General features: G+C 41.7%; 2 protein-coding genes and 1 long non-coding RNA gene across 3 annotated transcripts; all 3 read right to left on the bottom strand.

Annotated features, from left to right (window-relative positions):
• Positions 1 to 9,328: 9,328 nt before the first annotated feature.
• LOC100192947 (uncharacterized) lies at positions 9,329 to 22,085 on the bottom strand. Its single transcript, NM_001309862.1, has 3 exons — positions 21,824 to 22,085; positions 21,640 to 21,692; positions 9,329 to 9,651 (listed from the first exon to the last, which is right to left on the bottom strand). The coding sequence occupies exons 1-3, from the start codon at positions 21,912 to 21,914 to the stop codon at positions 9,532 to 9,534; spliced, it is 264 nt and encodes an 87-aa protein (NP_001296791.1). The 5' UTR covers positions 21,915 to 22,085; the 3' UTR covers positions 9,329 to 9,531.
• LOC118473074 (uncharacterized) lies at positions 10,753 to 18,701 on the bottom strand. The gene is made up of 2 exons (XR_004851817.1): positions 18,577 to 18,701; positions 10,753 to 13,633 (listed from the first exon to the last, which is right to left on the bottom strand). It is a non-coding gene; the product is annotated as an uncharacterized lncRNA (long non-coding RNA).
• Positions 16,232 to 18,078, bottom strand: LOC109941433 (uncharacterized). Its single transcript, XM_020542392.2, has 2 exons — positions 16,815 to 18,078; positions 16,232 to 16,650 (listed from the first exon to the last, which is right to left on the bottom strand). Exons 1-2 carry the CDS (start codon positions 17,767 to 17,769, stop codon positions 16,607 to 16,609), a joined length of 999 nt encoding a protein of 332 aa, XP_020397981.1. The 5' UTR covers positions 17,770 to 18,078; the 3' UTR covers positions 16,232 to 16,606.
• Positions 22,086 to 23,938: the final 1,853 nt, after the last annotated feature.

Raw genomic sequence — 23,938 nt, 5'->3', positions numbered from 1 at the left:
TGGCTCCTCTCCCCGACACATTTTTCGCGACATCTCAAAAGCCGCGATTTTCCCAATCACAATGGTCGGGGTCATGTTACTCAAATCCTCCATGTTGTGAAGGATGGTGATGATGCTCCCATATCTTTGTTGTGGCAGCAGGGAGATAATCTTCCTCACAATGTCCGCATCACCTAGCTTATTTATGCCAATAGAGTTGAGCTCATTTATGATTAGATTTAACCGAGAATACATGTCTCTAACAAGCTCATCATCTCTCATAGCAAAAGTATTATACTCATTTAAGACTAGGCAATGTTTTTGCTCACGGACATTTGTTGTGCCGTCATGGAGCTCATGCAGTTTTAGCCAAATCTCATTAGCAGTTTTCAAGGTAAATACTTGATTAAAAATATCCATGCTAAGAGATTCATACAAGCAATTTTTGGCTCTAGCATTTAAATGAATTTCTTTTTCCTCACTCGTGGTGGGTTTCTCGGGATTCTTGAGGGGTTTCATCCCGTCACGAGTGACTCTCCAAACACCTAGATCAACGGCCTCTAGGTAACAAGCCATTCTAGCACTATAGTATGGGAAGTTAGTGCCGTCGAAGTGTGGTGGCCTAGGGTATCCATCCCTTCCTCTAAAAAGCGTCGGCTCTTTTAGCGGTGAAGCTAAAGCGATTCAAATGAGCCAAAACCAGGCTTTGATACCACTTGAAGGAAACGGGTGACGCCTAAGAGGGGGGTGAATTAGGACTTCTAAAACTTTTACTAAACTAGGCCACAATTAAATCCCTAGAGCAAAACCTATGCCAATAATCAAACTAGAATGTGCAAACTAGGTTTTGTCTAAGTGTTGCTCTACCGCAAAGGCTAAGTTTCAATCTACACTAGATAAGTATGAATACAAGATTGAAACTTAAATGCTTAATATAAATGCGGAAACTTAAAGAGCAAAGTAGAGAAGCAAACTCTCGTGGATGACGCCGGTATTTTTACCGATGTATCCGGAACCGCGCAAGGTCCCGACTAATCCTCGTTGGTGCCCCTACGCAAAGGGAAGCCCACGCGAGGGCCAAGCACCTCGGTCGAGTAACTCCGTACAGAGCCACGGGCCTTCTCCACGCGCAAGTGGTGCTCCGCTTCCGGCTCCTCTCGGACGCTCCCTGCCGTCTCCACTATCGAGCTTCCGGCCGAAACGCCGCGGGCCTCGTTCCCTCCGGTACACGGTGGTGGCCGTGACACAAACGCGGTTGTCACGGTCTCGCAAGACTCTCGCCCCACTCGGTACAATTACAACGACTCATGCAAGAGCCGAGGGGTTGTGAGGTTTGTCTAAACTCACTCAACAATCTATGGTTCACCTAGAGCAAGCGCTAAAACGGTCTAACTAACCTAAGCACTTCGCAAAGCACCTACGCTAATCACCGAGTGATTCTATTAAGCACTTGGGTGTTTGAGCTCTTGGAAATGTGCACTATATGCCTTGGTATGTTGCTTGGGCTCCCACACCTTCAAATGGTCGGTTGGGTGAAGTATATATAGGCCCCAACTCCAAAATAGCCGTTGGAGAAAAGCTGTTGTTCTCTGCGGCACACCGGACAGTCCGGTGATGCACCGGACAGCGCACTGTAGCCTGTCCGGTGCGCCTAGCCGTTGCCCTGTCAGAGCAGGTGACCGTTGGCGCCGCAGCCTTTCCATACCGGACAGTCCGGTTCTCACACCGGACAGTCCGATGGTCTTTTCTCCGAGTGCCACCTGGAACTAGCCATTGGGCTGGAGTTCCCTGGTGCACCGGACAGTCCGGCGTGTGGGCACCGGACAGTCCGGCGTATGGGCACCGGACAGTCCGGTGCGCCTCGCACAAACAGTCCGCAGCAGCACACTTGGACTTTTCTTGGATCCTTTTAATGTCTTCTTTTGAGGTGTTGCTTTCCTCAATTCCTTAGTCCAAGTAAATCTTGCATCCTGTGAACTACAAACATAAACACTAGAAAACTTATTAGTTCACGGATTGTGTTGTTCATCAAACACCAAAACTCAATTAGCCAAATGGCCGGGGTCCATTTTCCTTACACAGCGAAAAATAAACGCTGATTCCGCTGAAGTAAAAGGCGAAGAAGCTCCTAAGGGAGGCTTACAGCGAAAAATAAACGCTGATTCCGCTGAAGTAAAAGGCGAAGAAGCTCCTAAGGGAGGCTTACAGCGAAAAATAAACGCTGATTCCGCTGAAGTAAAAGGCGAAGAAGTTCCTAAGGGAGGCTTACAGTGAAAAATAAACGTCGATCTTCGGCAAATATCATTTTGCATAACATCACATCATCACATCATTTGCATAGCATAACATCATACATCATATTGCATCAATGACGCAAGAAGGGAATTCAATGTTGATATTCGGAGATTGTTTCGAAGAAACAGTGCCAAGGCACAAAAATAATTATTGAAGAAGCATACCTTCGTCAAACTCTGAAATGAAAAGATCTATTGGTTACTGATTTTACGAAGATTGGATGTTTTTATGAAAATACGGATATTATTTACGAAGCATGAAAAGAAGGGAAGGTGTTTTTTCGCCGAAGGCTCAAAAACGATATGTATGTAAAGTTTCATGCATCGTAAAAAATTGAACCATAAATAGCTTATATATTACATTCAAAGTTACAAAATATTACACATATTGTTCAACAAATATTACATTCCAAATGTTTTTACAATAACATCTAATCTTCCCTTAGAACTACTTCTGCAGCTTCGTTTAGTAGTTGATCAACAACTTTGTCCATGATAGCTTCGGCCATTTTTCTAATCTCGTCATCAGGGAGACAATACAAGAAGTCTTCTTCTCCGCTGCCGTTGAATATCAGCGTCTCTTTTGGATATTTCAATTTTTGCGCGTAGAACTGAGCTTCTCTTTTTTCTTTTTCGCTCAGATTTTACCCGAAGCATGACGTAATACATAGTCAGAAGCTTCAGAAGATGCTTCGGGAATAGGTGTGGCGATTTTCTCAGATAAAGTTTCTTCTGCAGATTCTTTTTCCGTTTCTTTTTCAATTTCCAAGAATTCCCTCTTGGTAGGCTCTGAAAGCCCAGTTTCAGTTTCCGCTTGACTTTTGGCAGCTTCGGCCTCAGTTTGTGTCTTTGGAACTTCGGCAACTATCTTCGAAGTAGAGCTTGAAGATTTTATCGTTTCCAGTACATCTAGCACGTTAACCATTCTTTTCCTCTTGGGGTTGTTGTAAGGTCTTTTTGTGCCCTCGACATTGGCATTGGTACCTCAACTCTTGCTGAAGGACTTAAAATTTCCGATGTCTTTGTCTCTTCAGCCTTCGGTTCTTCTATTTTTTCCATCTCCGGCATTTTGGCCGGCTCTTCAATATTTGACAGGGAAGTCGGCTCCGTGGCTTCGGTGCCCGAAGAGGTCTCACTGACAAACTCAGGCACTGTGGCCGGTTCAATATAGCGTGGCCGGTGCGTAAGAACCTTCATCTTTTTCCTCTTCGGCGCTGGCTCACTAGGAGCGGCTGAAGCAACTTCCTTCACAGAAGCCGTATCTTTCCTTTTTTGACCCCGTGTTGGGTAACGGTAGTCAGGATAAACGAACCCAATGGCATCAAATACTCGGTTGAGTCTTTTCTTCTTCCGGCCTCCGAAGGCCGCGGACATTGTAGTATCTTCTGCCTTCGAGTATGGTCCAAGCAGTTCATCGCTTGTGGCCTCAATACATTTCAGCCAGTCATCATCTGGCTCGACAAACTTATCTCCATATCTGAAGGTATATTTTAACCTAACTAGTACACCTTCGTCAGGTTTGCTGATGGATTCCTTTGGCATTTCTCACTTTTCTACAAGTGGCCATACTCTGAAGGCAATGTGTTCCTGGATCAAATCCCTTGTCCCGATGAAAGAGCAAACTACACCGAAGGCTCTCCGGCATTCTTCGGCTGCTTCATCAATATCCACCTTCGGTTTCCGAAGGCCAAAACGCTGCCAGATGGGGCGCATGATGATATCTTTAATATCTTCTTGTGCCTTCAAGTCGTTTTTCACATAGAACCAATCCTTCATCCAGTCCCCGGGCCATCTCTTCCGAAAAGTTGGTACGGGACAGCTTGACCCAGAGCGGGCACCGAAGCTATAACAGCCAAAATTGTTATGGTATTGCTCTTTACCCCAGGGTTTTGTCTCATATAATAACTCATGCATACTACAGAAACTTTTTGCATTTGGCTCCAAACCTTGGCTCTTCACGGCCCATACGAAGATTCCCATCCTTATGATTGCTTCGGGAGTAATTTGATGAAGGCAGATTTCAAATATCTTCAAAACTTCTACCACGAAACTGCTCAAAGGAAACCGAAGTCCAGCCTTGAAGAAACTTCGGAATATCACGACTTCATTTTCCTCGGGAGCCGGACAAGTTTTCTCTCCTTCGTCAGCCCTCACAATAGACAAATCCCGAAAATATCTACCCCTCATATTGACAAGATGGCTTTGTTTAATGCTTGATTTTCCAAAAACTGCATGGCTTGGTCGCCAAGGTCGATCTTCGGAATCTTCACCGCCACTTTCCACATCATAGCTGTCACTATCACCAGTGTCTTCAGATAAACCCTCTAAAATCTCCCTAGTAATCTTCTTTGTATTTGTCTTTGCTATTGATTCAAGAAAGCCGAGATTCACCTCCTCAGAAAGGCTCAGCTTCGATTCAGCGACAGCTTTCTTATCTTCAGACATCTTCGAAAATACTGAGAAAGTGCTCTCGAAACCGAAGCTTAAAAATTTAAAAAAGCCAATCAAGTGTTGGTGCACAAGGGCTAAAAGTTGGGTAAGCAAGAGCAGATGGCAAGAAAGTGTGCCAAATGAACTCGTGGTGAGCTCTTATTTATACGCCTAGTGCGTTGAAAACTGGAGGGTCCCACTTGTCAATGACTGTTGCTATTCTAGCAAAAGGAAGGTGTTTTTTCGGACCTTCGGCTTAAGGCCTTCGTCCATGTCGTAATCTGAATTTATCACTCTAACAAATTAATATTGCGAGGGGCTACTGTTGGGGGCCTTCGGCTTCCGAAGGTCCTCAAAAACATGATTTAACAATGTCTCTGGAGTATAAAGTGTAAACGGGTACCTTCGGACTCAAATCAAAACCACAGCGTGAAGATGCACAAAGAATATGAAGGATTGCGCAGAGCCGAAGCTATGCGCAGGGGAGCTTCGGCGTGATAACAGAAAAAGAAACCGACTTAAAAGGGAAAAGACAATTTAGACCCCGATGGATTGCTATAGAGTTATTAGCAAATGTAAAGAGCATGGGTGTAATTTTATATGGGCTGCGTCCCGTACCTATAAATAGATGAACAGTGCTCCCATACTGTTCAGGCTGACTTGGCATTTACTTTCGCGTCACGCTTGTACCCTTGCTTTCCTTCGAGCCGAAGGTACATTTATAATTTGTTATTGTTGATACAATAACGCAAATAAAAATAAGTTGATAATAATGTTTAAAGTGTTTATGTTATTTTTTATATCTTGCATATGAATACTTCTTCATCATTTATTGTGCTTATGAAGGTTTGTCCTTCACAACCTTCGTTCGGAATTCATTATATCCGAAGGGAGATAATGTTTCGAAGGACGAAGGACTTTAACATTTAACACTTTTTATGTTGCCTTATTCTTAACTCTTAGCATTTGAGAACAAGTCCCAAACAAGTGTCTTTGTAATAAGAGCGACTTTTCCCCCATTATAACTTCCCTTGAAGATCTTTTTATGAGCTAGTGTCTAGTAAGACTATACCTAAAAACGAGAAAAGCTAGAAATAAATCCGTCCAAGAAGCGTTACTAAGATTGTTCAGCAGTTCACTCACATGGTCACTCAAAATATTATTTTATACTATAGCTTGCATTGTTCGCAGAATAGAATTTGAATATAGGTATAAGAATGAGTAAGCTGTTGAAGATAGCCTAAAGAGGGTCATGGTCTAGTCTGTACCTTTTTATAGCACTATTGTAACCAAGTGATTCGGTTCACTCATATCTGAAACCTACTAATCAACCACTCCAACGATTTGTTTAGTGCGCCTATTCTAAATGAGTTGTTAGGAATATATAATTGATTAATTGATTAGCAATGTAGCATGTATGTCATCACTCACTTATGAATGTAAGGATTTTAATGCTTGAGCAAATAGTTTTGACCAACAACATGGACCACCTACAAGTGGATTTAGGCCCCGTTTATTTCTCTTCTAGATTGTATAAGTTGGATTATGATAGAAGGATAAGAGCATAAAATATTATTTTGGGACCATAAATAAGCTGAAATAAGCTACTCAATACTAGCTTATTTCAACCTATTTGTAGTCCTAAAATGATATTTTATCCTCCTACGTTTGCACTATAATCCAGCTTACATAATCTAAAGGAAACAAACAGACCTTTAGTAGTATTTACCTACGACCATGGTTCTTTTTTTGAAAAAAATAGCATGAATATAGTCTTATGCATCCTCATAAAAAAATACTCCATAAAAAATACTTCATTCGTCCCAATGTATAATTCTTTTGAGTTTTTTTACCAAATTTGACCGGCTCGTCTTATTCAATTTTTTAAAAAAAATACAAAAATTCAAAGCCATACTTGAAGTATACTAGTCGGTTGCCCGTGCGTTGTGACGACTTATAACAATACCCATATAAACTATTTTCATCATTCATTGATTATCGCTCTATCAGATGAGTTACATTCCCTTTTGTGTGATTTACCACAATAAACTATTTTAGAGTTAAACTTTATTATATTTGAATAGAGAGTAATAATAAAAGAATAATTAGATATAACAATAGTTGAACAAAGTAATTTTGTTGTGATTGACAGCGCACCACTTGATCTAAATCCAATATTTAATAATTTGGCACCATTCTTATTTTTCCTAAAATTGAATTTTAATAATAAAAAAAATTGGAGATGCCAGGAGTTTAACCCGTGCCTTTATCATGCAAAAATTAACGCTCTACCAGATAAGCTGCATCCGATGTGTTTAATTTAGCACTATAAAGTTTTTATAATTAATTTTGTTCTATTTTAATAGAATTTAATAAAAAATAATTAGAGATACAAGTTGAAAAAGTAACTTTGTTGTGCATGGATTACTGTCGCACCAAATGATCTTTATCTATTATTTTAAAAATTCGTAGCCATTCTTATTTATCATCATTCATTGTTTAACGCTCTACCAGATGAGCTACATCCCCTTTTGATTGGTTTTGCGCAATAAATAATTTTATAGTCAAACTTTGTTCAATTTGAATAGAGAGTAATAAAAACAATAATTAGAGATACCAATAGTTGATAGATAGTGCATAATTTCGAGCTCATTTTATACGCAGTTGTAGCAATTACTAATATTTAAAACCAACAAATAACCTTTTATTTTATTGTTAGTTTGACAAATTATTGTTGCTCCATCCAATCCAGCAACTTCAAACACCATGGAGTCTATTGCGTCAATGTGGTCTCAGAAACAACCTAATACTTGCAAGAGCCAAGAACGTCGTGCCATGCTGGGTTGTAGCCTCGGCCCGTAGTGCTGGTCCGGTCTGACACGATTATATTTTTATTTTACAGAAAACGTATATACATATATATATATATATATATATATATATATATATATATATATAATTTATATTCAATATTAAAAACATCTTAGCATGATGTTCTACTGGTTAGGGGTGGAAACGAGCCGAGCCGAGCTCGGCTCGGCTCGGCTCGCTGCGGCTCGCTCATATAACGAGCCGAGCTCGGCTCGGCTCGCTCATCTTACGAGCTTGAAAAAGCGGCTCGGCTCGGCTCGCTCCTGGCTCGCGAGCCGGCTCGCCGAGCCAACGAGCCTAGACGTAAAATTAAATCTTCTCTCTAAATTATAATATAAAATCTTAAAAATATTTTAAATAACATATTTTAAATTAGTAAAATAGATATATCACTAATATAGTATATAAAATAGATTGTTTTTGTATACTAATCTCAAATAACATAAATTAATCATCTACTCGGTACTAATATTATATGCTAATTAAGATTTTATGTAACAAATTGTTGTTGGGTCGAGCCACGAGCCAGCTCGCGAGCTGCACCGAGCCGAGCCGAGCTGGCTCGCTCTTTTCACGAGCCAGAAAAATAGGCTCGGCTCGGGCTCGTTCAAAGCGTCGAGCCGGTCCGAGCCGAGCCGAGCTGCTGCGAGCCCGAGCCAGCTCGTCGAGCTCGAGCTTTTTTTCCAGCCCTACTACTGGTTAGACAACTTTACTTAGTGTATTCCGCCCTTCTTCCATCAGGGCATGGGTTCGAACCCACCTCCTACACTGTTTTTAACATTTTACGTTGATTTATTCAAATGGACCGACGGGCTAACGGGCTAGGCCGGCATGACGCGCTTGGGCCAGAGTTATGGCCCGCGGGCGTCTGGCCCGTGCCGGACCGCCATTTGGCCATCTATAGCCGTGCAACGAATTAATTTGAAATAGCTGTGAGGGGTTATTTATAAAAAGATGATGCAGGACGACCATTGAAACTGATGCTTTATCTATAGTATAGATTATAGGCTAAACAATATTATAATAAAAATAATAATAATTATGATTTTTTTAAATTAGACAAATCGGTCAAACTTAAGGTAAAAAAGTTAAATAAGTTATATTTTGAAACAGAGAAGCTATTGTAAAATCACAGCTGAAGTTTGAATTTAGAATACAGTGCGAGTCAGATGGCCCTTCTCTGAAAACAAAATGGCAGGACCGAGTTGTTGCTTGCAAGCAAATAGCTCCATCTGCAAAGCAAGAAAGGCATGATTGCAACGTCCTGCATAGAACAAGCCAATATGCCCGCTATGATTGTAACGTCCTCTCATATGCGAAAGCAAGAATGGCATGATTACAATAAAGAGCAGCACAACTCTCCAGGTTTTAATATATACCGGTTATTACAGCTGCATAAGTCAAAACAATCGACTTTACTCCTAAGCGAACAGGGTCAATTTTTTTCTCTCAAAATTGATTTAATTTTATTTAGTACTATCTATTCTCAAATATTTATCATCCACTAATTTATTTTTAAACTAAAACGCGATAAATAAAAAACAGAGGAAGTATAATCTTCTAAGTTAATAAGACCACTGGAGCCTAATGCTTGAGCCAGAATGATCTAATTTGATTAAAAAAAGAACATAATCAGAGCAATTTTAAAAACATGCCACCGAAATAGTTCAACGACCTTTTTGTTGCTTTTTATCTAGCACTACCTCGTCAAAGAAAACTTAAATTTCAACGGATAAGATATTGCACACAAACTTCATCAATATAATAATTGGAGAAATAGAGATGGCACAGAACAAAACTTGCAAGCCATTACCCCGGTTGCAGTTACACCGTCACTTTGCGCTAAACATGTTCATCTACCCAGCCATACGGAACTGAATTTTCTTCAGCAGAATACATCGCATTAACAGTTTACCACGCATCACGTTTCACACACTCGTTTTCAGTTTCTGGCTTCCTATTTCTTTGATTTAGATTCCTCACCATCCGCCTTCACTATGTTGAGGTCACCGCCCTCTTTGCTAGCAAGATTCGCAGCTTTTATTTCGTTGCACTGGTTGATGAACTTGGTGAGTTCCTGCAAAGCAAAGAAATCCATAGATCCAGCTAAGAGCACGATTGAAATAAGTATAGTTAGTAGCAGGTTACACATGTTCCTTTTTTGAAGGGTATGTTAGACCATCTCTCACCATCTCCAGCAGCTTACTCGTACCCATATTCAAACTACACTTTACAAACAATACAATCTACAGTGCAAAATAATGCAAAAGATGTTTTTGGTGACCATATGAGTGAACAGTACTACATTGCACCTATATGGTCACTAAAAACACCGTTTTGCATCGTTTTACATTATAGATTGCACTGTTTATAGAGTGTAGTTTAAATATAGGTACGTGCATAGGTAAGCTGCTGGAGGTGGTCTTACACATGTTCCTTTTTTGAAAAGTAGGTTACACATGTTTCATAAACCCTAGGGTGTTCGGTTATTCATATCCCATGTGTAGGGATGAAAGTGGTAATCCGAACTGTTAGAACAAATTTAATATTTTAAAATAGGTATGCATAAAATTTGATGTTGATCTTTTCTTATGTTATCAAGCACATTAGTACAAATATGAATAAAATAGTATATAAGTTGTTTTATGTATTATTTGCTCCCTACAACACAAAAAGTTGAAAAAATTACCGAATTTGTTTCCGAATCCATACTGAAGTTTATATCTATTATTTGAGAAAATGTAGGATGAATTTGAGGTTTACCTTTTATGAATCTTAACAAGCTGGATGTTAAAAACAAGAATATAAATTTGTATTGTATATTCTATATCCTATTTATTCGCAATCAAAGGAAAAACTGATTACCGAATAAATACCGTTTCCGACCGTTTTCATCCCTACCCATGTGGATTGGATGGAATTGGAAAAAAATATAAAAGATTTTTACTTATTTGGGATTTAAACCCAAACAAACTCACCCAACCCACATGGATGGATAGCAAAACGAACAAGCACTTATGGGGTGTTTGAATGCACTAGAGCTAATAGTTAGTGGCTAAAAATAGCTAAAGACATTCAAACAACCTAGCTAATAGTTCAACTATTAGCTATTTTTAGTAAATTAGTTAATAGTTAGCTAGCTATTTGTTAGCTAGCTAATTCTACTAGCAATTTTTAGTGCATTCAAACACTCACTTAGTTGAAAGACATTTTTGTGTATTTAAACAAAGAAAAACATAGATGTTCCCAAACACACTGAAGTACATATCAAAATATCAAATTGTATCTAGATCTGCATTTTAGTTCTAACTAATTAGGTTAATAGTATATAGCTAATCAGGAAGGAACCGTTGGAAACAAACAAGGGAGAATACTGGACTCCAGTAAGAGGGATGTCAAACCAAGGTATATACAGCCCAAGATACAAGACAACATAAAAAAATAGTTGAGATGTTACCATATCCAAATGAAAAGGAAAAACACTGCTCATCAGACTAAACATATGCTGAGTAAGTAGTACCAATCCCTGAGTGTATACAGGTTAGGGGTGACAATAGGTTCTAAATTTTACACTATAAAATTTAAGAATCGGATCAGATTAGGGTCAGGCTCTATTTCTATTCATTTTTGAACTAAAATTTATTTAGGGCCCTAAGAATTTGTGAAGGAACATTTGGATCGCGATCCATTACCACCCCTAATACGGGTACCTGCACTATATATTTAATAGGAAAACTTCTATTAATTACCTGCAAAAATGCTGGGGACATTGTTATTAAAACGTCGTTTAAACGACGATTAAGCGTCGTTTAAACGCTAAAACGTGATTAGAGGCTGGAACGTCTGCACGTTTTTCAAATCAAAAACAGCGTAGAACGTCCGTTCTGGACGTTTAAACGACGTTAAAACGTCAGAACGTCCGTTCTGGACGTTTTTCCTGTTTTGTGGACGTTCTACGCGATGTATACTAGTGGGCCTTAATGGGCCGCCTTAAGTCATTTACCCACCCAGCCGGCCTGCTATCCAACGCCCAGGAGCAAAGCCAAAGGCTTGCGCACGCCCAGCCGCCAGACGCAGCCGCTCCAGCCGCCAGACCGCCCAGACGTCATCCGCTCTCCACGCTCCAGGTATGTCGCCCCCTCCTCCATCCTCCCTCCTCCCTCCTCCCTCCAGGTATGTTGTCGCTATCGGCCGCCCTCCAGAAGTCCAGAGTCCAGAATCCCTTGGCTGTCTTGGCTGCTGATTCCCTGTGTTAAAACTGCTAAGTATAACAACCCAGCAACCCAGCAACGAATTTAAACTGCTTAGCATCACAACCCAGCAACGAATTTCAATTGCAAAGTGTGGGCTGGCTGTGTGGCAGTGAATTCCACTGTGGCTGTGTGGCTGTGGGCTGCTGATGTTCATTCCATTGTGTGTTGCACTGTTGCAGGTTAAAGTGTGGGCTGTGTGGCAGTGAATTTCAATTGCAATGGCAACAAATAGCGAGGCTAATGACTCCTATGACCCACTCAAATATCAGTCACGAAGGCCAAAGTCAAATGATCCAGGATGGAAATATGCTTACTATGTTGAGGCGGGAAAGCGAGAGCTGATTCAATGTGCTTTGTGCCCCAAACAAATAAAAGGAGGTATCAAGAGGGTGAAACAACATCTAGCTGGTGGCTATGGAGACATTGTCAAGTGTCCTAACACTACTAGAGAGATTGCTAAAGAGATGAATGAAGCTTTGAATCATGGGAAGCGGGCTAGGCCGTTGTACCTAGATGACGATGTAATGGAAGATGAAGCAGGACAAGAAGATGATGTCCAAGTTATGGGAAGCAGGTCAATGTCAGCATCATCCAAGGCTTCCTCATGTACTGTGCCAAGTTCTGGAACAGCTGCCAAAAGAAACAAAGCAATATTCCAATTGAAGCCCCACCCAATTGCAGCTCCAAAGAAGTCAGTTGCATCTATGGTTCGACGTACACCTCAAGAGGTTGTAGCAGAGAGACATGCAAATGGACCTGCTCAAACTACCATAAGTGCTACCATGAAGCCTAAGGAAGAAAGAAATTCTGTTTGTTTGGAGATTGCCAAGTTTTTCTATGAGTGTGGTATACCATTCAATGCTGCGAACTCAAGGCAATTTGAGGTAGCTGTGGAGGCTATTGCTCAATATGGATCTGGTTTCAAGCCTCCTACTTTCCATGAGCTACGTGAGCCTTTACTTGCTAGGGCTGTCAAAGACATAGATGATGAGAGGAAGAAGCATGAGGAAGCATGGAGCCAATATGGTTGCACACTCATGTCTGATGGTTGGACAAACAAAAGAGGTCGCCATTTGATCAATTTCCTTGTTAACAACCCTCAAGGAACATTTTTCTTGGAGTCAGTTGATGCATCAAATGAGTCACACAGTGCAGTGATGCTTGCAGACTTGTTAGAAAAGAGAATTGAAGGGATTGGTAAGGAAAACGTTACTCAGATTGTCACTGATAATGGTGCTAATTATAAGGCAGCAGGTAAGATTTTAATGGAGAGGATTCCTACCTTGTTCTGGACTCCTTGTGCGGCACATTGCTTGGACCTTATGTTGGAGGACATAGGAAAGTTGAAGGATTTTAAGAAGCCTATTGCTCGTGCTCGTCATGTCACCACTTTTATTTATAGGCATGGGAGGATACTTAGTGAAATGAGGGTGCATACAAATGGGATGGATCTTGTGAGACCTGCTGCTACTAGATTTGCTACTGCCTTCCTTACCATGAAGAGTTTGCACAAGCACAAAAACTCATTGAAAGGTCTATTTTCAAGTGATGTTTTCACTCAATCCAAGGTATCCAAAACAGAGGCAGGTAAAAAAGCATATGACATCGTTTTCTCTCAAGAATTTTGGAATTCAATTGAGGATTGTCTTAGAGCTTCTTTACCGCTTCTTGTCGTGCTGAGATTGGTTGATGGTGATGAGAAGCCAGCCATGGCTGAGGTTGCTGCAGCCATGACTATAGCAAAGAATAAGATTACCTCCTCATTTTCTACTCAAAACAAGAAAGCATGTCTGAAATGTTACTAACCTTGATTAGCCGAGATAATCACCCCCACGGGTACTGTAGCATATATATAGGCATATAGGCCTTATGGGCCTTATGGGCCTTAACACCCCCTGTCAAACTCAAGGCGGAAGTGGAGGATTTGAAGCATTGAGTTTGATTAGATGAAACTGATGCTGTGCCCTAGTTTGTGCTTTTGTGAAGAAATCCGCAAGCTGTAATTCTGAGGGCACATATTGAAGATCAATGGTCTTCTGATGACAATGAGATCTAGTGAATGAGACATCAACACCAATGTGTTTTGTGAGTTCACGCTTCACTGGATCATGACAAATTTGTATAGCTCCAGTGTTGTCACAGCGAAGAAGTGTAGGCGAGTCACAAGAAACGCCTAGATCAGCCAAGAGCCAACGAATCCAGATAATCTCAGCAGTAGTAGTAGCCAGGGCTCGAAGTTCTGCTTCAGTACTAGATCTAGATACAGCAGCTTGCTTCTTGGATTTCCAAGCAATAGGAGATGATCCAAGAAGAATACAGTAACCAGTGATGGAGCGACGATCTGTAGGGTCACTGGCCCAGGTAGCATCAGAGTAAGCGTGAAGCTGAAGTGGGGAATTTGAGTCATAAAATAAACATTGTGTTTTTGTCCCTCGTAAATATCTAAGCACACGAAGTAAGTGCCCATAATGAACTGATGTAGGAGCAGAGACAAACTGACTCAAGATCTGAACCGCATGAGCAATATCTGGCCTGGTGACAGTAAGATAAACTAAGCTGCCAACAAGATGTCTATATCGAGATGGATCCTCCAAAGGTGTCCCATCAGTCGGACGAAGAGATAAGTGTAGATCCATAGGCGTGGCAACAGTGCGAGTATCACTAAGACCAGAACGATCAAGAAGATCTTGTATGTACTTGGCCTGAGAAAGATAAATACCATTTTGAGTCTGCAAAACCTCAATGCCCAAGAAATAACTGAGTGCCCCCAAGTCAGACATTTGAAATTCCTTACTCAGAGACGCCTTCACATGAGCTATATGGTCTGGATCATCGCCTGTAATCAACATGTCATCAACATATAGTAATAACAATGTGCGTCCTCGTGAAGAAACATGAATGAACAATGCAGGATCATGATCACTAGAATAGAAACCACAAGCCTTGATGACAGAAACAAATCTCTCAAACCAAGCACGAGGAGCTTGTTTGAGACCATACAAGGCTCGACGGAGACGACATACATGCCCTGATGGAACCTCTATCCCAGGAGGTGGATGCATATAGACTTCCTCATGTAAATCACCATGAAGAAAAGCATTTTTGACATCCATCTGAGAGATAGTCCAAGAAGATGAGGCTGCAACAGCAAGTAAAGCTCGGACAGTAGTCAGATGGGCCACAGGTGCAAAAGTCTCATCATAGTCAATACCCTGTGTCTGTTGAAAACCTCTGGCCACAAGACGAGCTTTATATCGCTCAATAGACCCATCAGATTTGGTTTTAACCTTGAATACCCATTTGCACGTGATAGGTACAACACCAGCAGGTAACGGAACAACATCCCATGTACATGTGCGATGAAGGGCATTTAATTCATCAGTCATAGCAAGCTGCCACTCAGGTATACCAGACGCCTCTTTATAAGATGATGGTTCAGCAATGACTGCACCAGCACGGGAAAACCCATAACGTTCTGGAGCTGCAATAGTGCCACGGTCACGAAGATGATACCCCTGATTAAAAACAACATGAGAGTCATCATTGTTAGTACAAGTATCAGCAACAGGATCGTCATCAGGACTGGCCGTGGGAGTAGAGCGAGGACGACGAATGTAAGTCTGAGTGACAGGTGGTTTGGAAGAGTAAGACGGAGATGATGTGGAAGTGGAAGGTGGTGTGATGGGAATAAGGACATCTGGGGTAGAAACAGTAGGTGGTGATACTGATGAAGTTTCAGAAATGGGAGGAAGGCTCATGAAGGAGGTAGACTCTGTGGAATAAAAAGAAGAATGAGTGGAAGAGTTATAAAAGAAGGGACGATTTTCATTGAAGCTCACATCTCGAGAAATACGCATGCGACGAGAAGATGAATCATAACATCGATAGCCTTTATGTTCAGGGCTGTATCCAAGAAAAACACACTCAACAGATTGAGCAGTCAATTTAGTACGTTCACGAGGTGATAATAGTACATAACACGTACATCCAAAAACTCGAAGGTGGTCATATCGTGGAGGAGTTCCGAAAAGAACTTCACCAGGTGTTTTGCCAGAGAGTTTGGATGACGGTTGTCTATTGATGAGGTAAACCGCAGTAGAAACTGCTTCACCCCAAAAATGTGACGGGACAAAAGAAGATATCAACAAAGTGCGAGCAGTTTCTATAATGTGACGATGTTTGCGTTCAGCCACACCGTTCTGTGCATGAGCACCAGGGCAAGAAAGCTGAGCAAGAGTACCCTCTGAAGTCAAAAACTGGCGGAAATTATCAGATAAATATTCACCACCAGAATCAGAACGAAAGGTTTTAATGTGAGTGGAAAATTGAGTGTGAATCATACGAGCAAAGGTTTTATAAATAAAAATCAGCTCAGAGCGGCGTTTCATGAAATAAATCCAAGTGTAGCGAGAATGATCATCAATAAAAATAACATAGTATTTATATCCACCTTTTGACACAAAAGGTGCAGGACCCCAAATATCAGAGTGAACCAAATCAAAGGGTTGAACAGAATGAGAATGACTAGTAAAATATGGAAGTTGTATTTGTTTTCCAAGATGACAACCCTTACAATGAAAATCAGACTCAACCGAAGTATGACCTAAGCAACCTGACTTTATTAGAGTAGACAATCTAGATCCACACAAATGACCTAGACGATGATGCCACTGGGCAAAAGACGCAACAGAAGCAAGGGTAGCTGAAAGCACATGCGCTGGAGATGTAGCCAAGGAAGGAAGCCGCAAAGAGTCCAAGATGTAGAGGCGAGGAGCAGCTCTACGGCGACGGCCAGTCCCAATCACTTCCCCTGTGCGAAGGTCCTGTACAAAACAAGATGAGTCATCAAATCCGACAAAGCAATTATGATCCGTAATGTGGCCTACTGAAAGAAGGTCCATAGATAGCTCAGGAACAAAGAAAATATTAGGTACTGTAAAGTGTGGATCTGAAAGAGAACCCTTATGAGTAATGTGGCATACAGTACCATCAGCTGTCTGCACTGAAGCACCATCTGTGACAGGTGTAGTAGAAGCCAACTTTGACTGATCAGATGTGACATGAAAGGAAGCTCCTGAATCAAGTACCCAGGCCGACTCTGAAGTACAAGCGGACGAAGTGGCAGCAACAGCAACTGAGCCTCTATTAGATGGTCCTGGACCACGACCACGAGCAGCACGTCGTGCACGGAAATCAGTCAACTTATCAGGGAACTTGACAAAGCAAAGCTCAGATCGATGATTGGTCTTGCCACAATGATCACAAGGCTTAAAAATATTCTTAGGTTTCTGGGCAGCAGCCAACACACTGTGAGGATTACCACCAGTAGAGGACAGAGAATTAAGACGAGTCTCTTCAGCAAGTAAAGCAGACAACGCCTTAGCCATTGTGAGAGTGTCAGAACCCTCAAGTAAACGAGCACGAAGAGAATCAAACTCGGCCCGAACGCCCATAACAAATCTGTAAGTGAAGAACTTCTCAATAAACTTATGAGCCGGACACAGATCAGCGGTACAAGCAGGCACCATTGATGTCAAGGCACTCATCAGGCGATCAAAGGCTGAGTAGTACTCATCAATACTCATATCATTTTGCTCAATAACATGTGTCTGTTGCATGAGAGTGTGTAATAGAGCACCACTGTCCTGAACAAAACGCTCCTTCAAATGAGACCAGATGGCTTTAGCAGTTTTGAATTTAGACAAGCTCATAATCATCGACGGTTTGACGCTGTTCACCATAGCAGCCATTACTTTACCATCATTAAGCTGCCAAGTTTTGATATCAGCAGCATTGCGACGATCATCAGCAAGAACGGGTGCCGCATCAGTCAAATGGAAGAGTAATCCATGTCCTCGGAGAGCAGTCTCAACACAGAAAGCCCACTCCGGATAATTTTGACCATCAAGAGTGATATTGACCACAATAGCATTTGTCGCCATATTGAATTGAAGGAAAAAAAATCAGGGAGAACAGGAGACCTGAGACCAAACAAACCAGGGCAGACCGACTTGGACGAGTTGACGGAGGTCCTGGGCGCGGAAGCCGAGTTGAGCAGCGGCTGGCGGGAGCAGCGATGTTGCAGATCCGCGGCCCTGTCCGCAACAGCGGCGGACGGTGCAGATTTTCTGCAGAGGACGGCGAGGTCTCTGCCCCTGGCAGAGAACGGCGCCCTGCCCCTGGCAGAGAACGACGGGAGAACGGCGCCCTGCCCCTGGCAGAGAACGACGCCCTGCCCCAGGCGGCTGAGAGCGCGCGGATCTCTGCCCCTGGCAGAGAACGGGCGGACGGCAGACGGCGGCCTGCCCCAGGCGGCTGAGGGCGCGCAGCTCCTGGCGCGGATCTCTGCCCCTGGCGGCGGCCGTTGAAGGAGGGAGATCCGCCCCTAGCGGACGGCGGATCGTTGAAGGAGGCGGCGGACGGCGCGGCAGAGATCCCGCAGGCGCAGACCAAGATCCGGCGGAGGACGATGGCGGCCGAGGGAGATCCGCCCCTGGCGGACGGCGGATCGTTGAAGGAGGCGGCGGCCGAGATCCGGCGGACGGCGCAGGCGCAGGCCAGCGAGATTCCCTGGCGGCGGGAAAACCGCGCGACGGCGGCAGAGAAGGGAAGGGATGGCCGCGACGGCAGGCCGGAGAGCTGGCCGCGATGGCAGCACAACGACGGCGCGACGGCGCCAAAATTTTGGATCAGGGTCGGGTTTAGACGTAAACCCTAACCCTAACCTCCTCTGATACCATGTTACTAACCTTGATTAGCCGAGATAATCACCCCCACGGGTACTGTAGCATATATATAGGCATATAGGCCTTATGGGCCTTATGGGCCTTAACATGAAACGTATTATGAGCATTGTGGATCGACGTTGGGCGAACCAAATGGATACCCCATTATATGGAGCAGCACTATATTTGAACCCTGGAAAATTCTACAATATCAAAGCAGGTGTTGATGAAGGCTATGTTGGAGAGCTAAGGGGTTGCTTTAATGACGTGCTTGTCAAAATGGTGGTAGATGAGGATCTTAGAGAGAAGATTGATGCTCAAGCTGTTCTTTATGAGAACCAAAGAGAGGCATTTGCAAATCCAATGGCTATAAAAAATGCACAAACAAGGAATCCACGTAAGTATTCTAAAATTGATACTTGATAGCCTTCCATCCATTTTCAGCATGTAACATATAATCTTTGTTCTTGCAATTTTAGTTGATTGGTGGCTTGCATATGGTGGTCGTACTATTGAATTATATAAGTTTGCAAGACGGATTGTTAGTCTTTGTGCTTCATCATCCGGTTGTGAGCGGAATTGGAGTACATTTGAATTTGTAAGTGAGCTAGTCAAATTATTCAATTTCGATTCGCCACTACTTTTATCCTTAGTTCTTCATTGGTTAAATCATTTATTTGCACTTGTAGATGCATACCAAAAAGAGGAATAGGTTGGAGCACAAAAGGTTGAATGACTTGGTATATGTTTCATACAACAGAAAGATGGCTGATAGGTTTCAAAAAATACGTGAGGAAGGAAAAAACTTTGATCCTTTGATTTTAGAAGACTTTGATTGGGACAATGAATGGGTTGATCCATTAGCTAATTCTTCTCATGTTAGCAATGCTCTTGGAGATGATTTCAATTTATCGTGGGACCAAGTTGATGAAGCTATTGGTGCATCTGCACATCTCAGAGGTCGTAATTTTCCTAGGCGAGCCGCTGGTGGGTGTGTGAGAAGGAATGAAGACCTTGAGGAAGAGGAGACTAATTTAGCAAATGAAGATGACGATGATGAGGAATATATTCTTGATGATCTTGATGTGGAAGATGAAATTGAAGGAAACAATAGTGGAAACGATGGTGATGATCAAGGCGTGGATGCTCATGGTCTTAATATTGATGAGTTCGATGATGGTTACTAATCATGCATGAAAGTTGTAACTTGTGTTGTGTGTTTGAACTTGTGTTGTTGAACTTGATCTGTTTCTTTTTATGCTAATGCTATTTGGTTTGTGAACTCAACTTATGTATGAACTTAATCTATATTTGAAATTCTATGTCAAGTCTGAAAAGACGTTTCAACGTTCGTTTAAACGTTTAAACTTTGAAAAGTTGGTTCATAACGTTTTAACGTTTTACCGTTTTAATAACCATGGCTGGGGAACTCATTAATACTATTAAAATCCACAGGAATTTGGAATACAGATATGAATATAAATTCTTAGTTAAATTACTTTTGGTTCAAGCTGCAGTTTCCAAAAAATGCATGTGCTACTTATCACAGCCAGAATGCAAATAACACTAAATCATATCTGACTGACAAAACTTGGCATCTGCAAAACGTATGAAGCATTTTCTGCAAGACTAGATCAATGGCAATGGTCATTCCACTATTACAGGATAATATGATTTAGGAAAAATTCCCTATATACCATTGGATTTTATACTCATTCCTTGTGTGTCACTGAATGGCATATAGGGAATTTTTTGTGTGTATAACATGTGGAGTCAGTGGCACACAAGGAATGAGTATATTTTCTGATGGTATACAGGAAATTGCCCCGATTTAGCTATTGTACTGGCATATGATATGAGTCATATGACTAAAATCTGGAAAATATCAGATCTTGAAGAAAATATCAGATCTTGAAGGCTTGGCCACATGGATCCTATGTAACCTATATTTCACAGCAGTGGGACTAGTTCACAAGAAACTGACAGATGTGGTTACAATTGACAAAAATGTTTGTTCCAACTTTCAAGTTGTGAGAGCATCTCCAAGAGTTTGATATAGTTAATACTTTACTTGCTAAACTTACAGATCTAGCAAGTTAACAAAAAAAAGCAACCTTAAAGTTTATTGTTCTCTAGTCTGCTATAATAGCCTACTAAACAATTTTGCATTGGGAAACCTCAAACTATTTCTAACCAACCAATCATTTTTAATAGTTTCTTTGACTCTTACCGCTTCCTCATCTGGAAGCCTTTATTTTCAAAATTTACTCATGCATCCAATTTATTCCGGTCTCCTGAGAAAAACGCTGGATGGGGAGCCGATACATAGTTCCTCTTGACTGCACAAACTTACAAGTTGGAGAGGATATTTGACAACTTTTTAATTTTTAAGGAGCTCATCTACAAAACTGTTGGAGAGCACCTTTTCCCCTTTTTACTAAAAACTAAAAATAGGAAGTTGTTTAACAAAACTCCTGGAGATGCTCTAATCATGATAGAAGTTAGCAATAGATGCACAATTTTGTTGGAAAGAACAGAAAACTGATACTAAAGAAATTACTAAAGAGAATGTGTATTATGACATAATCAAAATACCATTGCAAGTCATAGTAAATGAAACAAGGGACCAAATCAGAACTAGATTGACTTATAAAGCTATCACAAACATAAACATTATTCTAGTTCTAACTTTTAATAAGATTGAGCAGTCTATGCTCTGTATGATTGAAATTTAGTACCCTCTTAAAAATTGAGCAGCCTATGCCCTGTACGTTTGAAATTTAGTACCCTCTTATATTCTCTTAAAGGACGATTCAAAATTGGTACAATCTTAAAGAATCAACGACAAAATATGCTAATTGATAGGAAACAGGGTCGTGGCAACCAGAATTGAGCTGACAACCTTCCTAGTCCCATTCAACAGCTAGGGTAGCTAAAACACACACAATTAAACCGAATCATCCAAACACCCAGTTTCACTGAACCAGAGCAAATACCTCGAATAATCTTAATCTTATATCGCAAAGGAAGAAGTGCTGATAGACACAGGCGTTTGCTAATTCTACGCTTAACTACACTCTAGGATACCTTCTCGGCGTCCATGTCCTTTGTGAACTTGGTGGGCTTGACGGCTCTCTTTCCTGCAACGCCGAGTGGGAGTGGCAAACCGATCATTCAAGCAAACCACAAAGCAAATCACCACAGAAGAGAAGCACACAAAGAAAGCTCAATCTAGGACGCCGGGCGCCGCAGTCGATTCCCCCACGCTTACCTTTACGAACATGAGGCGCCTTGCCGTGGCGGTTGGGAGGGATAGTCTTCTTCTTGCTCTGCCCCTTGAACAGGGTCTGCTTCTGCGTCATCTCCGTCCTCTCCTGTCGCAAGCCGATGCCTGCGTTGCTTCTGCTACTGGGATCTCCGAAGGAAGCTTCACACCTTTTCGCCCCTGCGGAGCCTCTGCTGCTACTCGAGGTCGCTGGCTCGCTGCCACTACGGTGGGGTATGCAGGATGCGCCGCCACCGCCTAGGGTTCTTCGGCTTGGATTGTGGCCTTGTGGGCCGGAGAAGTTAGAATTATGGCTTGTAAAAGCCCAAATAGTTGATATCAACTAGCTTTCTATATCATCACATCCACTTTTTTTTTACCTTTTATTGGCCTGGGAGCGGTGCATAAGCAATGCAATATGCTCTAAATTTTACACTATAAAAATCGATACGGATTATAGGTGTACATTCGGGTCGTCTGGCCCAAGCCCGAAAAGGGTCGTATTATTTGAATTTTGGGTCGTGTCGGGCTGGCCCACGGGCCGTACCGGGCTAGCCCACGGGCCTAGCCCACGGCCCGGCCCGTAATTGCTTAAACGTGTCGGACTCATTTCGGGCGGCCCGAAATTATAAAAGCCCAAAATTCACATTAAGGTCCGAAATTTAATTTTTGGCCCGAAATTCACATGAGAGCCCGAAATTCAAAAACAAATTTAATAAAACAAATAAAAGATAAGACAAATAAATTTGACCAAAAGCAAACTTAATATTTGTATTAAGTTACCAGAGCTATGCAATGACTACCTCGTTTACAAATCATTTGTTAGAAAGAAAAGAGTATAATCAGCTCTATATAAAGTTCGTAAGTTCAGTTCATTATCTAATGTTCATAACAAAAATTAAATTACATCACATACTCTAATTCAAAGCTACAAAAAACATATAACTAACATTATTTCTAGCTTTGTGTTCTTTATCAAGTACATGAATGTGTGGAATGAAGTGTGATTTTAATAAATATATGAGCCTTTTCGTGCCTCTATATGGGCCATTTCGTGTCTCTATATAGGCCATTTCGTGTCTGCCTTAAACGGGTCGTGCTCGTGCCCGTCCATGGGCCGCGACCTCGGCCCAAACCCAGTCCGATATATCGGGCCGTGCCGGCCCGACACTAAAATATTTTGGGCCGTGTCGTGCTTTTTTCCGTGCTTCGGGCCGACCCATCAGGCCCGGCCCAAATGTACACCTATACGGATTAGAATCGGTGTCTATTTTTATTTTATTTCTGTTTATTTTTGAACTAAAATTTATTTAAGGCTCTATCATTTTGTGAAGAAATATTTGGATCGCGATTCATTACCACCCTTAGGTGGACCAAAGAGATGAAAGCATAAAGTATAGATCTGTATTTTGCAAAATTGACAAATACACAAATGTATAATCTAAATTGAATGCATAAATTTGTAGCTAATTTTGTTGTCAACTGTCTATCAAATATTGTAGCACCCTATTTTTGCATGAAATAAAATCCCTTTTAAATTCCTAAATAACATGCCACAAGAATTGATGATAATTTGAAATTTTCCTTTAAACTTATTTTTTATTATATTTTGTCCTAAATAGAGAAAGCGAAGAAATTATTTTATAAAAAACCCTGACCAAGAAATGAGCCTAAACTTCATCGAACTGTTTCCCTAAGTATTTTTTATTTTCTGAATTTTTTAAAGTGATTTGGAATTCATTTGATTTGAATTTAAAAATTAAATTCAAAATATGAAAATGGAAAAGGATAAAACAATGTATGATCCCGACCCTTAAGGCTTTTAGTCCATCTGGTGTGCACAGTGCACACACGCTAATAGCTAAGGTTGACCTATAGCACTCCTCTCGCGCAAAGCGCCCTGACAAGCAGGGCCGAACCGTCAGCCGCTCTCTCCCTAAGATATGGGACCCGCATGCCATCCCCAACCTCGCGTTCGCTCTCGTTGTTCCCTAGCGGACAATCCTTCATCGATCTTGCTCATTCTCAGCTCGAACGTTGCCCATGTTCTCGCCACCCGATTAGCTGGAGTGAAGAGCATTCACTTCCCTCTTCCCTCCCCATCTTTCCTCCCCAAATGCC

The sequence above is a fragment of the Zea mays genome, chromosome 8, assembly GCF_902167145.1.
Source record: "Zea mays cultivar B73 chromosome 8, Zm-B73-REFERENCE-NAM-5.0, whole genome shotgun sequence".
In the NCBI taxonomy this organism is placed as follows: domain Eukaryota; kingdom Viridiplantae; phylum Streptophyta; class Magnoliopsida; order Poales; family Poaceae; genus Zea; species Zea mays.
The sequence above is the reverse complement of the archived record's forward strand: the minus strand, read 5'-3'. Positions and strand labels throughout refer to the sequence as shown.

What these genes read in the sequence shown, in the direction of transcription:
- LOC109941433 (XM_020542392.2), bottom strand. Translation starts at nt 17,769, where the DNA reads ATGGCGACAAATGCTATTGTGGTCAATATCACTCTTGATGGTCAAAAT. An exon ending in TTCAGTGCAGACAGCTGATG is followed by an intron (nt 16,651 to 16,814) that starts GTACTGTATGCC and finishes TGTTTTGTACAG; the next exon opens with GACCTTCGCACAGGGGAAGT.
- LOC100192947 (NM_001309862.1), bottom strand. Translation starts at nt 21,914, where the DNA reads ATGACGCAGAAGCAGACCCTGTTCAAGGGGCAGAGCAAGAAGAAGACT. An exon ending in GGCGCCTCATGTTCGTAAAG is followed by an intron (nt 21,693 to 21,823) that starts GTAAGCGTGGGG and finishes TCGGCGTTGCAG; the next exon opens with GAAAGAGAGCCGTCAAGCCC. An exon ending in AGGACATGGACGCCGAGAAG is followed by an intron (nt 9,652 to 21,639) that starts GTATCCTAGAGT and finishes TTTGCTTTGCAG; the next exon opens with GAACTCACCAAGTTCATCAA.